Source organism: Calonectris borealis, chromosome 4, assembly GCF_964195595.1.
Source record: "Calonectris borealis chromosome 4, bCalBor7.hap1.2, whole genome shotgun sequence".
NCBI lineage: Eukaryota > Metazoa > Chordata > Aves > Procellariiformes > Procellariidae > Calonectris > Calonectris borealis.
In genome coordinates this window covers 70,890,433-70,905,059 of record NC_134315.1, presented here as the reverse complement: position 1 = coordinate 70,905,059, position 14,627 = coordinate 70,890,433, and the positions used below count along the sequence as shown (strand labels likewise).

The 14,627-nt window shown below is 36.6% G+C and overlaps 1 protein-coding gene across 4 annotated transcripts in view; it reads right to left on the bottom strand.

The window, feature by feature from the left end:
- Positions 1-233: 233 nt before the first annotated feature.
- Positions 234-14,627, bottom strand: part of INPP4B (inositol polyphosphate-4-phosphatase type II B) — a 294,823-nt gene continuing 280,429 nt past the window's right edge. Inside the window, exons 27-28 of one of the 4 annotated variants that reach the window (XM_075150074.1) lie at positions 5,489-5,634; positions 234-4,398 (exon numbers count right to left, since the gene is read on the bottom strand). In XM_075150074.1, coding sequence (XP_075006175.1) covers positions 5,502-5,634 — 133 coding nt within the window. In that variant the 3' untranslated portion in view covers positions 234-4,398; positions 5,489-5,501. Of the gene's footprint in view, positions 5,635-5,682; positions 7,046-14,627 lie in introns of those variants that run through there. The other 3 variants (XM_075150077.1, XM_075150075.1, XM_075150076.1) reach the window with 3 other exon arrangements.

The window sequence follows — 14,627 nt, the reverse complement described above, 5'->3', positions numbered from 1 at the left end:
TGAAAGTTGTAGTAAGACTAGGAACAATAGGAACAATTAATTTATGGTCATTGCAGACTTTTTACTGTTGTATCAGAGCTTTTCTTAAATACTTGCTCCTAGCAGTGATGAGACCTGTGGGTGGGCTTCCACCGCCTCCTTTAGGAGGGAACCCACTCTCAGCATCATGCACAATCTGCCCTTTGGGCAACGCCACTATAATGGAAATGAAAAATGAATAACAAACAAAAAAGTCAGAAACATAAAAAATAGACATCACATTTATTTAAATAAAAATATACACACAGTGTACAATGGACATGGCTTACAGACAGCAATGAAACAAAAATGCTAAATCCTGAAATATAAAAAGTTGAATTGCTATATTGTGCTTCATTTCTCTGAACAAACACACACTATGGACTAACGTCCTGTTAAAGTTACTTATACATAGCCCCATGTGCTCCAGAGTGTGAGACAGGAACATTACAAGGAACAGCTACACAAAATGAAAACAAGTACCAAAGTAACGGGATTTTAAAAATTTTAAAGTCAGACCATTCATAAACAAAACAGAAGTGCTGAAAATTTTTAAAGTACTTTGCATGCATGGAAAGAGTACAAAACACCACTGCCAATAGTTAGAGATCTAAGTAAGAGCAGTGTGGTCCAAATCTCAGCACTCCAAACCCCACAGATCCAGGGCAGTCTATTATCACAGTTAGATTTCTACCATAACTCTTTCCCCCTGTCAGCACGCAAACCCCATGCTTTATGTTTCAGCTCTTTGGAATATGGATACATTGGTTCACAAATGTCTTCTATTTTATTTATTCTGAAGAATTATGTTTCACGTTTATTTGAGCAAATGCAAGTTTTTAATCTTGGATCATGAGTACCATGCTGAAATTTATTGTTGTTATATTACTTATTCAGTAGATGCTATGAGAGAAAGAGCAAATAAATGTTTGAGTGCTGCAGAGTGTAAGCTGAATGCTCTGGCAACACAACAGTCAACGTGTCACGGGATTAAGGAAAAAAACCCAATGTTCTAGAGATTGAAGTCTGGGAATTTTCTTTTTTTTTCTTTTTTTGCTTTAAAAAAAGCATTTGTAGGATTTTTTTTTTAAACATGCAATTTACAAGGTAAGTTTGTGTTTTGAAGAAGAGTAAATTATTTTAAAGCACTTTGATTGTAAACATCTGCTTTTAAGCTGCAAATAGGTGAAAAGCAAGATGCAAATTCCTGTCTCATGGCATTGCCTGTACATCACACTGCTTTACAATAAAAAAAGCATAAATATAGATACCAATGGTTTCAAGTTTACAACATAGCCAACTGACACAATATACGTTTAAGACTGTTAACTGATTAGATACATTAATTCACGCAAGTAATCGTGCTGCATAGTTTTTAATGCGATTTCTTTCTTTATTACACCAGTTGATGTTCAGTGCATTTTCTGCTTTTTCAAAGTGGACCATAGAATTTCCTGGAACTTGTGTTTAAACTAGAAATAAAAATAAGCTTATTTTCTGAAGCTCATAATAGGCATATTATACAGTGGGCTTCAAAATGATATGTTGCACTTCTTTACACCTAAATTACTAGCGATGATTTAGAATACCATTACATTTTACTTCACTGCAAATATGTGAATTTTCATTAGGACTGATCGATTTAGACACAGGAAGTGTTTGTTAATTTCCTTATTTACTTATTATTATTACATAATGCCAAAATTCAGACAGTACAAAAATTAACATTGCAAAGGACTTCATTAAGGCTCTTTCTCAGTTAATACTTTGTTTCAGCTGTCCTCCTAAATTATTTGTTCTTTATAATACGTACATTGCTAGTATTCCATCAAAATGCACAGCTTCACATAGACAAAAATCAGATAACATAATTAAAAATTTCTGTTTCCTAATTGCTCCATAAAAGCCAAAGTATAAACATTAACAAGAATATGTTTTAAATTCCCCAAAAGACTTCAGAAAAAAAGACCTGCCTGCTTAATTATGTCAGGCTTATGCATGGTATGTGTTATAAACAGTATTACAATCACCTCTGAAAAAGAAATTACTTTAACTTTCCTTTCCTTATTTTTTTAGGCATTTTATAGTAGCTCTCTATTTAGACACTAGTCTGTGGTACAAAAACCCCATATCAGGGTGTAACGCATTGTACAAATATTCAAAGCTAGAAGCCCTTATTTCAGGATTCCTCGAGGCAGATCCTGATGACCTTATTTCTAAATAATATCTGCCGTGAGTAAGACAAGATTTGGCTTTAGGTGCCAGATATATTTTTGAGTGTTCATCTTCTAGCCCTTGAGAACTGCCCTCCTCTCAAAGCAGATTATTTTATACCTTACAAAAGTTTTAAGAGAGCAGATATGGAACATTTTCTGTGAATCTGCCACCAAGATCAGTATGTTTCCCTTAACACTTTGCAAAACAAATGGTGTAACTTGCTCATAAAAATTAATTTGCTTAATTTTACTCCTTTGATATTCACAGTGAACTACAAGGATATGTGCAAGGCTGCAGGGACGATTTAACTCCTCTGTTAGGCATTCAAGCAATGCCCGGGGCTTGAAGCAGCTTCTACAAAGAGTAAATGTACTCCAAGTAACCTAACTATCAACCTGCAGCAAAAACCCCTTTGTTTCTTCATAACAGGAAAACCAGAAAAACCACTGGTTTTGAATCCATGCTTAGCTGACAACACAGTTTTGATGACACAGCCTTTGCCTATATGGACTGCAGTAGCCCACAGCAGGCAACGACCAAACACGGAAACATTTGAACCTGTTTCAGTACTGAAGCAACAAGGCTCTTCTAGGACACTTGGAACCGCGTCAGCAGGTTTTACAAGGGGCTCGTGACCTACAAAAAGATGTTCCAATCAAAAAATTGGCTTGAAAAAGTTCAGCTGTATTTAACACAAAACCCAACCTACTCTTCTGTAATGGCCCAAGCCCAATGAAGTTTCACTGCAGCACGCTGATGCGGGTTTTGGGTTTTTTTTCCTTCATTATCTTTAACAAATAACAAATTATTTAGTTTCACAAGAACATACTGGGAGTGGCTGTTAAAACAAAAAGGACAGTAATCCAATGCCTTTTTTATCTTTTTTTCCCCCTCCAAAAATGTGGCTTCATCGTGGAAAACATTTTAAATATAAAGGTAACATGATAGTCACAATGGCAATTTAGAACCCAAGTGGGATTAAAACGCTGAGGCAAGATCTTGAAAGACTGTTTTCCCAATAAGAAAGAAATCTTAGAACTTCATATTTTGAACTTGCCCATGGGACTAAGATAAACAACTATAGGAACCTATACTACCCATCAGTGAATACCATCCCCACATAGACTTTTACAGATTGTTTCAGAACTACTGTCGGAGGCCAGCCTTCTCTATTGTACTTCTGTGGGATTATTTCAGAGGTGCATGAGGAATTTATCACTGTTTCTAAACTGTACATGTAGGGTTTTTTTAAGCTAATAATAAACATAGCAGATAGCGAGGGCTAGTGCGGCACTCTGACAGAACAAAACATTACTTTCCTAGGAAGATTTATGTTCCATAAATCCACAAAAAAGTTTTGTACAGATCAGCTATGTTATAGTTAAAGACCCGACCACAAATTAATGCACATGTCCACCCACCCAATGAGTAGTGCCCACTTCTACTGGTACACGACAGGGAAAAATCAAGGCATTATATTCTCATCTGCCTGAGCTTATCTATGATGCAATGCCAACTCTTCTGACATCTATTGTTGAAGGAATACATTCCAGAAGAACAAAGAAGTCATTCATGATAGCACATTATATAATAGAAATAAACAACAAATGCACCAAAACACTATTTAAATGACCTAACTTTACTTTGAAATAAAGTTCCAATTAGTTAGGTAAATATATTGTATAGATGAATTCCTGGCTTCACTGAAGTCAATGAATATTGGAACGAGGATGTCCTCCTGATGTTCTCCTACAAGCCCCAAAGCCTGATCTTACAAATATACAAGATGGGTTTAATTTTATTCATACAATAGATCATTTCCATGTAATCACCCAATTAGAGTTTGCAGAATCAGGCTCTTAAATATGCATTTTTACCAGTACAGTTACAGACTTATACCCAGGAATGGGCATTAATGGATTAAAAAGAACAAATTATAACTCACAGTGCATCAAGATTTCTTTGACTTCCATAGGAGCAAGCAAACATTAACTTCTTTACCGATGGCAATTACAATTTCCTACAGATGCTCAAATTCCCAGTGCAGTTTCATTAGGATAAAATTCTCATGCTTCTGCTCTAGATATTTTTTCCTCAAAATGAATGCATTACATAAAGGTCAGCAAGCAGTGAATACTTGGGGTTTTTTAATTGTATTTCTCTCTGGGAGGCAGAAGGAGGCAATAAATAGATACAATTAGAAAACACAAATGTTCTTTGTAAGACAAATTTCAGGACTAACACATGCTGCCAGAAGCATTAACATTCATTTTTAAAGCTGATAATTCTTCATCCTAGAGCGTCTACATGCAGCATTACAAATTTGATATAAATCAGCTGCAGTGGCTAACTAGTCCTAATACAGCAGGTTACTCATAATTACTACATTTATCTTAGGCTCTGTAAAAACATACATGTTTTTATAGCCTAAAGATACATTAACTCCTGTATATACAGCTCATTTTCCCTACCACTAAAGAAAATTTAGTTTTAAGGGTTTACAGTAAACGGGAACATGACAGGTCAAATTCAGGTCACCTTACTGAAGAATTAATCCCTGTGATTTCAATGTGATTTATGTGAAAGTGAAATAAGTGGTATTTGGGTGTGGTACAGAAAGCCAAGAATGATACATCCAAATGAACTGCAAGGAATCAGAATGGAATTACTGAATTTACAGGCTGTAATTACTAAAAACATATTATGAAATTACCATGCTTATGTAAAGTAGCTAAATGCAATTACCAAAATTATATTTAGCCCAGGTATTAACATTAGCATCTTTCATAAACACTTCTGTGAAGGATTTAATGATTAGTGATCAAGACCTCGGTGCTATGCCGGTTCCAGAAAACACTATTTCCAGCAGAAGAGACTCCTTAAATAAAATTTCAGGTTTTGGTTCGGAGTCAGAATGCCACCTTCCAGATTGCTAACCTCAGTTCCTACAGTGAAAGACTTTTCTCTTTTTAATCTTCAATCAAACAACCCAAAAAACTAATTCCAGCTGGCTTATGAGTCATAGTAAGCTTCAACTTCACAAAGAAAAGTTGAATATATTTGGTTTTGAGAATATTCAGTCCATTGCTTTTTCATGATATTTTATTTCATAACGACTAACTGGGGTTATTTTAATGTAAAATGAGAAAACCTGATAAAAATAACACCTTAACTGGTTACACATTCCCAATTAATAAGTCATAAACAGCAATTTTTATATTCACTAATTAGCGTGATTTATGTTCCTGATTACATTTTTGTTAAACTTAGGTGTCAGCTTTTCCATATGTCCCTTCTGGAGGTCTGTAGTACTTTGGGAAAGCCATCAGCTGTATCATGTTGAATGCATACTTTCTGCATTTGACATTCTTCAGTACATTCTCTATGCGGCATCCTTCTCTAGTGAAAGGGGGAAAAAGTACAACTTCATGAAACACAGAATAAATAAATATGCTTTATTTGTTCATTGCAGAGTTTCAGCAACAGTTGAAGTAAAAATAACAAAGATTCAACTCTACATTTTTGTTTTCCACAAGTGATGATACATCTTACAAAATTAAATCCAAGGCCAGGCCCAGTACAGTTATTGCCCTCAGAAATAGGTGATAAGATTTTTTCCCCCTAATATATTTGCCCTTGAGGTTTAAAGTTTAGTAAAAAAAAATTAAATACTTTAATGATACATTTTGTTCTAATTCCAGAAATATATTTGACTTTTCAACCTTCTCATACTTTTTTTCAAATTGTTTACTGTATGTGTGAGAGTACACGTTGCCCTAAAAATGTGTATTCTAGGAATAAGGCATTTTATTAAGTCTGGCCCTAGAGATTTGTGAAGGAAAGTTTCATCTCTGCTTCATTTCCCATATGTTCGGCTTTGCAATGAAAAAAAAAAAGAGAGAATGGCTTTTCAAACAGCCCAATCCAACTCTCTGCTTTATAAAGGAAGGATGTTTGTTCACAGACAGTACAAAAGTCACAAGTGCCAAAGTGGTGCATCAAGACATAAACAGGACTTTGTTAAAAAGAATATAAAAGTGTCTTGAAAGCAAAAGCAACTAAAGCAACAATTACAAACAGGTTAATTTCATTACAAAACAGAACTTACTCTATTCCATTTAGTTACTTGACAGAAAAGGGTTAGTTGTAGCAAAGTAATAATCATTTGTTAAACAAAAAAATCCCATCAGCTAATAACAATGAAAATAACACAATGAAAGTGAAGTCTCACAAACCACCACCCTGTAATATTTGTCTAGGGGTTAGTTTGTGTTGTGCAAATTCATTTTTAATTTTTTTTTTTTTTTGTCAGACTAATTACTCTGGAAAGAGGGGTTCAAGCATTCAGGATTCCACATCTTCTTGTATACAGTGACAGCATTGTAAATGGGCTTTCTTTGAGCTAATTACAGTGGGAAAGCTTTACCATAAACAGAAAGAGCAAATCAATTCACTCAATGCATAGTATACTTCTTAGAGTTCAGAAAAAAATAACAAAAACATAGTACATTTCAGACATTTGTATTTTAAAGACGAATCCTTGGGGTCTGAGATTGTAGAAATATTACAGCATAATTCCTTTTTCTAAAGTTAGTTTGTTACTGTTTGTAGAAAAGAAAGGAACACAAGTGAAGTTTATTGATATTTGGCTAATAGCAAAGCAAGACTTAAAATAAGCCACACAACCAGCAAGTGTGAGCTGACAAGCAGCAAGGCGACAGGATAGAAGTGTCGAGAAGTTGGCTTGTTATCAGTTAGACAGCCTGTTTCGGGATCATCCGATTCATTCAGTGCTCCCTGGGTTTGTCTGCTGTTAAACAGGGGAAGTTAGGAACAAATAGAACAGCATTTAAACAGCAAAGAAAGCCAACATGTAGGCATTTTGACAAAGAGAAACTATATAGCCATTTTGATGAAATAGATTTATGCTAAGTACTTCCGATATATTTATTGTGTTCTATGCTGACCTGGGAAGCTCAATGACTAGGTGGCCAATATGTTATTAAGCTTGCTAGGTGCTTCGGAGTAGTATTCGCAAGTTAACATTAAATAACTTATGAGATGAACTATACTATCACTAAAATGAACACACACACCGAACAGAAATGAAATAAGGAAGTTAAAAAAACAGTTAAGGAAGCAAAGAAAAAAAGATCATAAATATGTCACAATGCAACACTGACAAAATAGTGTCTCCATGGTGTTCACAGATTTTTCAGTTCTGCTTCACTATCTATTAGGAAATCTATAGGCAGAAATAGAAAGGGCACATGTTTTTTTTTGAAAGAATTAACAACTATTCTAAAATAGTTTTAAATGATGGTAAATTGACTTCTTCAAAAATTCATCAGTGCTGGTGACTCAGTTTTGAAGTCAACAGCAGTTCTTTTTATTTAAAGGCTCACACCTACATTCCTGAAAGAAAATTACCTTGTACCTTCTTCAGTCAACTCAGCCAGCAACTAATCTTCTTACAGCAAAGTTCTACTGAATCACCATAAGTTGCGCGGTCATTTTCCTACCAGAGCAGCAGGGATACTTTCAAATCACTGCCAATCTTTTCTACTGTAGTCTTGGTAGCTTCTCTACAAGTAGAATTATGCAAATTTCAACTATACCTCTTCAATCCCTCTGAACTTAATTTTATTTGCATACACTCAGGAATCCCGTTTATGGACTTCCTTTGGGCAGTAAAGACTGGTAAGATTTTTATTTTTCTATTTACTATGAATATTCTGGGACGAAAAGATAACTTGCCATTTTTCTCTGTGGACTTAAAAATATCCAAATATATCAGATTTTACAACACAGTGCTTTTTCAGAAGCACGTGTCCCCGTATGCTGTTTTTTCAAGAAAGAAAATGCTGGCATACCATAAAGAGGCTGTAGGACAGTAAAGGTAATATCACACAGCCCCAGGCAAAATGAGAAGGGTGCATCGAAGCCAGCAGCAGTCACTTCATCTTACAGAAAGCCTGCCTTTCTGACTTGCGTGTTAAAGGCAATGTTGAGTTTCTTGAGCTTGGATAGCAAGAGAGGTGCAAGAACTGCATTTACAGGTGGGATCCTAGGAAAGGGGCTGATCAAAACCATTCCTCGCAAAATTTTCCTTTTAGAAAAGCCTTCCATAGTAAATTCTTCATTTCTTTCTTTGCTTTGAACATTCAATTTGTATCTTACGCTAATAAAGAGGACAACCCATACTATTTTAAATAGCAAAATAGAAGATAAAAAATAAAATCTCTAATATTTGAATCTAGGTCAAAGCAATTAGTGGTGTCAGTGTGTCTGCTGCTTTCAGTCTACAGTTCAAGTGTCCGTGGACAGAACTTGGACAGAACTCAAACAGTATTTTAGACAAAATCCTCTCAGAAACCGTCAAGGAACGAAGCTAACTGTATGCTATGCTGACTTTGTCAACACCGCGGCTTACACTGAAATAAATAATTCTGTGTTCTGTATCAGACCACTCCAATTAACACCTTTGTCCCAGGGTCCACCCCCAGAACTTCCTTCCTCCTCTTATAGAGATAATGTTACCCTTTGTGATCAGCCATGAGGACTAAATGTATTGCTCTTTGTTAGTTTTCTCCTTTATCGTGTATTTCTAATACTTTTAAAAACATGCTGCTTGCTGTTTTTCCTTTTCCTTTCTTAATCTCTACAGGATCCCACAAGTCTGCCTCCTTGACCCTTCCAGTCACAGAGCCCAGGCCCTTTTGGACTGTCCTTCTGGGTGCCTTCCATCACAGACTTCATATGTGTGCCTACGGCAGAGCAGATGCAGAGACTAAACTCTTTTTTCTCTGAAAAGATCCATCTAGGCAGCAACGAAGTTCAGCATTCAGTAAGTTTGCACAGCCACTGCATTAGCCACTGTTAGGTACTTCATTCTGGAGAGCCTTAGCTTTGCACGCCAACAGTTTATTCTAAGCAGGCCGAGTTACACGCTTGCAGGTTGCCCCTACAGGGATGAACTCTCCTGCTTCTATAGTGTGCCTTGTTCTGGTTTGCTCCATATCTCATTGACAGCGTGACTGTCTTTTATCTATGTTGCTACAAGTCCCATTAGCATCGGTGAGATTTATGCAGATGTAATGATGGAAATACAGCTAAAAGCCATTTGTTCTATTATTTTTTTTCAACAGAAAAGCCTACAGTACATTTGTTCGTTGATATGCTGAAAAGAATGATCAGTGTCTTTCAATATGAAAAGTCCTATATTCCCCCCAGGAAAACCACAGTGAACAGCTGATGCACAGGGACTTCTGTTCCACAAATTAGTCACATAATTCTATGCATGATTCAATAAGACATCCTCAAAATAGAGAAAAAGGATCCAACTCCATTATTAGCTACCTAAGAACAGGCTGAGCGGAATACCTAAACATGCTTTTAATTTAAGAGGAATATTTGATCACGGTCAGATGCCTTGCTAAGCTCTGCTAATACTTTTCAATGCACCGCAGTGACAATGTCTTCTAACACATCTTAAAGTGTTCTCCGCAGTGACTAATGTATCTAGTTAAACAAAGCGAGGCCCTACACTCAGCTGTCAGCAACGTGACAACACTGCTTCCCCTGGCTCATCAAAACCTGTAGTTGTTTTACTGCAAACAGCATGAATCCAGCTGGTGCCACGTCAGCTGGATTTATTTGGCTTCTGACTGACACTCAGCACAACCAGAACAGAGTGATATCTGACCCTGTTATGGCGTGAAGGTATAGCCGTAGTTTTGGATGTTCTCTCCATAACAAACAATACTCTACCTGCTCTGAACTCACACCAAGGGGAAGGAAGACGACTCCCAAAATACCCAGCAAGTTTTTATTTCACACACACACACAATTTTAAGAAGAATAGTGAAAGCTTCTAAATCTATAACATCTGCGGTCATGAACACCTCTCTAACCTATAGTACTATTTTTATTCATTTACTTTCAAATTGTTCATCTGAGGCTTACAGCATAGCACAAATACATTGTAACAGCCAAGGGTGCTGTAAGTTTAACGATGGTATAACCATTTCAGTCTGCCTTCTATCTCAGTGTTTTATCATCTTAAACTCCTATTGGGATAATGCTGCATGCCTATCAAATGAGACAAAGGCAAAACAGCAGGTATTTTGTGTTGTTTTTAAATTCAGATGATAAATTATTTGAACCTCTAAGCAGTGGAGCAGAGACGATGAAAATGGTGTGAGGAAAAAAGCAGCCTCTCAAGAGTCCTTATAAAGTTAAGCACGCATATGAGGGCACATTCTGGCTTTTGATTATCATCCACAGTGACGTCCCTGTGCAAGGTTTTTGGAGGAGACGCATTTTAACACTTTGGAATATATGCTTCTCTTGTTAGAACTTTTCCAGCTCCAGCTATTAGCGAGAATGGAAATGCTAAATTGTCCTAAAGCAGTGCTTCAGGTAGAATAGACAGGCAGCTTCCTATCAAGACAAGGATCCCGTGTGCTAGCAGTGACTTCAGTCTGAATTCACGTCTAATAACACGCATACTTTGGGGGAATTTTCCTTTTTTGCAGACAGACTCAAGCAAGCAGTTTCTGGGCCTGCTGGGTTTTTCTTGTCAAACTCCAGTGCTGACACAGAAAAATGGCAAAAGTGAGATGCTTCTCTTTAATCCCATCCAACAATAGCAGCACAGACGTTTCTTCAAATAGAAGGGATTGCTAACAGTTCTCCATCTTACACAATTTTGCTTACTTACCTCTTCTTTTTATTTAATACTATCACAATCCAGAACTTTTAAGAAGTAGCTTCTCTAAAGAGTGTTTTCAGCCCTCTCAAAGATTTTAAACAGAATACTGTCTGCTTGCCCTTGTAAAAAGAAAAAAAGTTTTTGGAGTGAAAGCTGCTTAATTTCTACATTATACATCTTACTGTGATTCACTGAAATGCTTCAGAAAAAAATCAACTGTTTCAACACACAGCGTTACAGTTCTAGAAGGCAGCCTTAACTTTTTCAAAGGGGAAAGATGGGATCCTTGTGAAGATCTCCTGGCCATTATGAAGATGCTGCACTATAACATCTAGAAGAATAAAACGTGACTCAAGGAAATAAATAGATCTCAGACTAGTCCTGGAGGATTGCTGAATCAGAGCAGAACTCAGATAAAACATATAAAGGAATATTGGGCCACAACCCTTTATGTTGAAAGATAAAATTGATACAATAAAACCCCCAACAATTTGTAAAAAATAAAAAATGTTTCTGCATTGTTTCAAAATGGAAGATATAGGAAGGGAACCATCAGAGACAATTTCTGTATCAACGACCTTTACAATAATTATTTTTCTGATGCATATTGTTGTCAATAACTTACAAATTTTTCCTCAAATCTAGATGGTATTAAATAAAGTAAAAGATGCTAGAAATCAATTTTTGCTGCTTATGTGATCCTATAATCTCTACTCTGGTTCAACATAAACAACTGGAATTACTGAAATCGATGAGCAGTCTCAGATCTATGAATACTGATTAATTCAGTCAGTGATTTGGAGACAGCGGCTATTTAAACATACACCAACAATACAAACAATCTAATATGTTTATCAAATTGTTACACTAACCCCACTCTTTGTTTTACCTTTTGTACTGCAACTTTTTTCTCCCATTCTTTTTGCTTTTGCCAGCATCCTCTATTTCCCTATACTCCTTTCTTCTCTCCCTTGTTTGGTCATAACATATTACTTTTCTAATGTCATTATTTAGGAAAGAAGAAGGAGAGCACATCATATAACATGAGGCTTGTCCACTAAGTTTGACCAAGCAGCAGATTCATGACGTAGTCATGATGACACGACACCTAGACCTTGAAAAACAGTTAATATATAGTAATATAGTTTTTTGCGCTCAAAACTATACTACTGTTACTATGGGTTCTCAGTCTGTCCAGAAAAAAAGATTCCACTTTGAGGAGCTGGCCAGAAATAGCAGCGTGCTGGAGGCTCAGCTATAGTCACGGTACAGATTTTAAACACCATTATGGGCAGGCCGCAGTGGTTCAGTAAAGAGCAACAGATTAATCAACACACTGTCTTGCAGTAGGACGTTATAAGAGGGAAGGAGACATTTGGTTTCCATGTGCACAACCACATCCTGGAAAACCCTATTGTTTTATGGGATCACGTTGACAGACACAGATTCTTCGGAAGGAATGGTGAAGTCAAAATTCAATTTACACAGTTGCTCTCTTTCCCTCTGCTGCGTACGTGTTCTCATTAAGGTCAAACTAATTATAAATGTCCACATTTCCCACCAAGTTTTATCAGCTTAGCTGTGTTTGAGTTTCCCGGGGCAAGCGGAAGAGAGGCACACCCCGCACCTGCAGGCAATAAAGCGCAACTCACTCTACTTTGGGCTGTGGAAACATCTTCCTGCCATCCTGCTCTGCAGCATCCTTCCTGAAGGATGCGGAGTCTTACAGATTGAACCAGGAATTCACAATTTATTAACTGATCATATGTCCCCCCTAGATTAAGAGGAAGATATTAAGTTGATTCTGAGATGAAATTTAGGAAAATACCTACCTATACTTGAAAACAAAACACAACAAAACAAAACCAAAAAATCCCACAAAAGCACATGCTCATCCTCTGTTTACTAGTGTGCAATGATAAAACATCAGAGCACCATTTGTTTGTTCACATGATTACAGTTTAACAACAACAAAAATAGTTCCCAAGTTAGGTATTTTGTTATTTACCAAAAGTAGAGAATATAGCTAAAGCTCGATTACTGTTTGGCATACAACAAAATTTCCTGAAAATACAGTCCAGGTTAACCGAGACCTATTCATGACGTCAGACCGTACTTGACAGTTTCAGCCCAAGAAGGGGAAAGGTCTAAGAAAAATATTTTGACTTCTTGTTTATGAATGCAATTTTTGTTTCAATACTGTCCTACATTTGAGAAAGTCAAAGAGACAATGCTGAAATATTAAATGCTAGGTTAAACTTTTTAGTTTGTTTAGACAGCATTTCAGACAGATCTGAAAAACAGAAAAATTTCCAGTTTGGTTCATTCAGTCCCAAAATTGTTGGCTCACCAAAGAGCAAACCACTCCTGTTTGTCCTTGTTTACTTTTAACATACCATTAACTCTGGAGAATAGATGAAAGGGCAGCTTCAAGCTTTATATCTAATATGCACAAAACATATGCTATTTGATAATATAAATCTCCATCAGTGTTAATCCCAGCACCTCAGAAATCTCTGCTGATTGCAGGAGAATTAATATTTTCCTTTGTGACTGATACAGACCACCTGCAAGAATGTTTTTTCCCCCAACATTAAAGAGTCGGTAAAATAGTAACATTGACAAAATTCATACAGTGAAAATATAATAAAAATAAAAAAAACATTCCAATTAGAATCACAACCCATTTTCATCACTGCTGATTTTAAGACACCTACATTAGCAGTTTAACCCCACTCTCAGCAGTTTGCCGCCGCTGCAGCCGAACAGCAAAACCAAGTTCACGTTACGTGCCTATGTCCCCTTATCTGCCACAAGAGATTGCCACCACATGGGAACAGCCCCTTTGTTGTGCCAACTCCCAAACTGCCCAGGAACCACCTAGGAGAGTGCTAAAATCAGCCAAAATTGTGCCAGGAAACATTTAATAATTTTACTGTATAAAATCACTGAGACCATGTCCTAGAAGCATTCCCCAGTGGTTTTTAATTTACAAGTATGGGCAGAGGCTTCAAGTCCTGCAAAGTCATTCTGGTAACTGTGTGAGAGATTAGCTTCAGAACTGAAAAGCGATGGGTTTGCAGGAGAGATTCTTCTTTACCTGTCAAGACAGCTGAGTGGTTTTTGAAACATGATTTTCGCCTCTATTATACTCCAAGCAAAGGATTTGCTGTTTCATTCTACTATTTACCAATACTGCTGCGCAGTATTACACATCAATTCTACAAAGGTTTCTCTTTTTGTCAAAAAATATGGTTCTAATAATCTTCCCAGACACTGTTCTGTAAAATATTAGGATTACATACCTGGGAAATTCTCAGGACAAAATTGCAACATCTTTCCTGACAAACTTCTCTTGCAAAGTTTGAAATTCAATCCAAGGTGCAACCAATATTAAAGCAAACGTGATCTATGTCTTTCTGCAGGAAAACAACCAAACAAAAACCCACAACCAACCCATAAGCCAAATCTCAGGTTTCTTAGTGATCTGAGCATGTGTGAAATGATGACGACTACATCCTTCAAGTTAGTTCTGAACATACAAGACATTTCCCTTCCATAAGGTAATGGTATTAGTTTAATTGGCTAGTGAGTCACACTTATTTCCAGTCTGTTTCTGTCATAGCAAGGGATTTTTACTGAGGATGTGATTATACATTTAGCTCACACAGCACAGTGA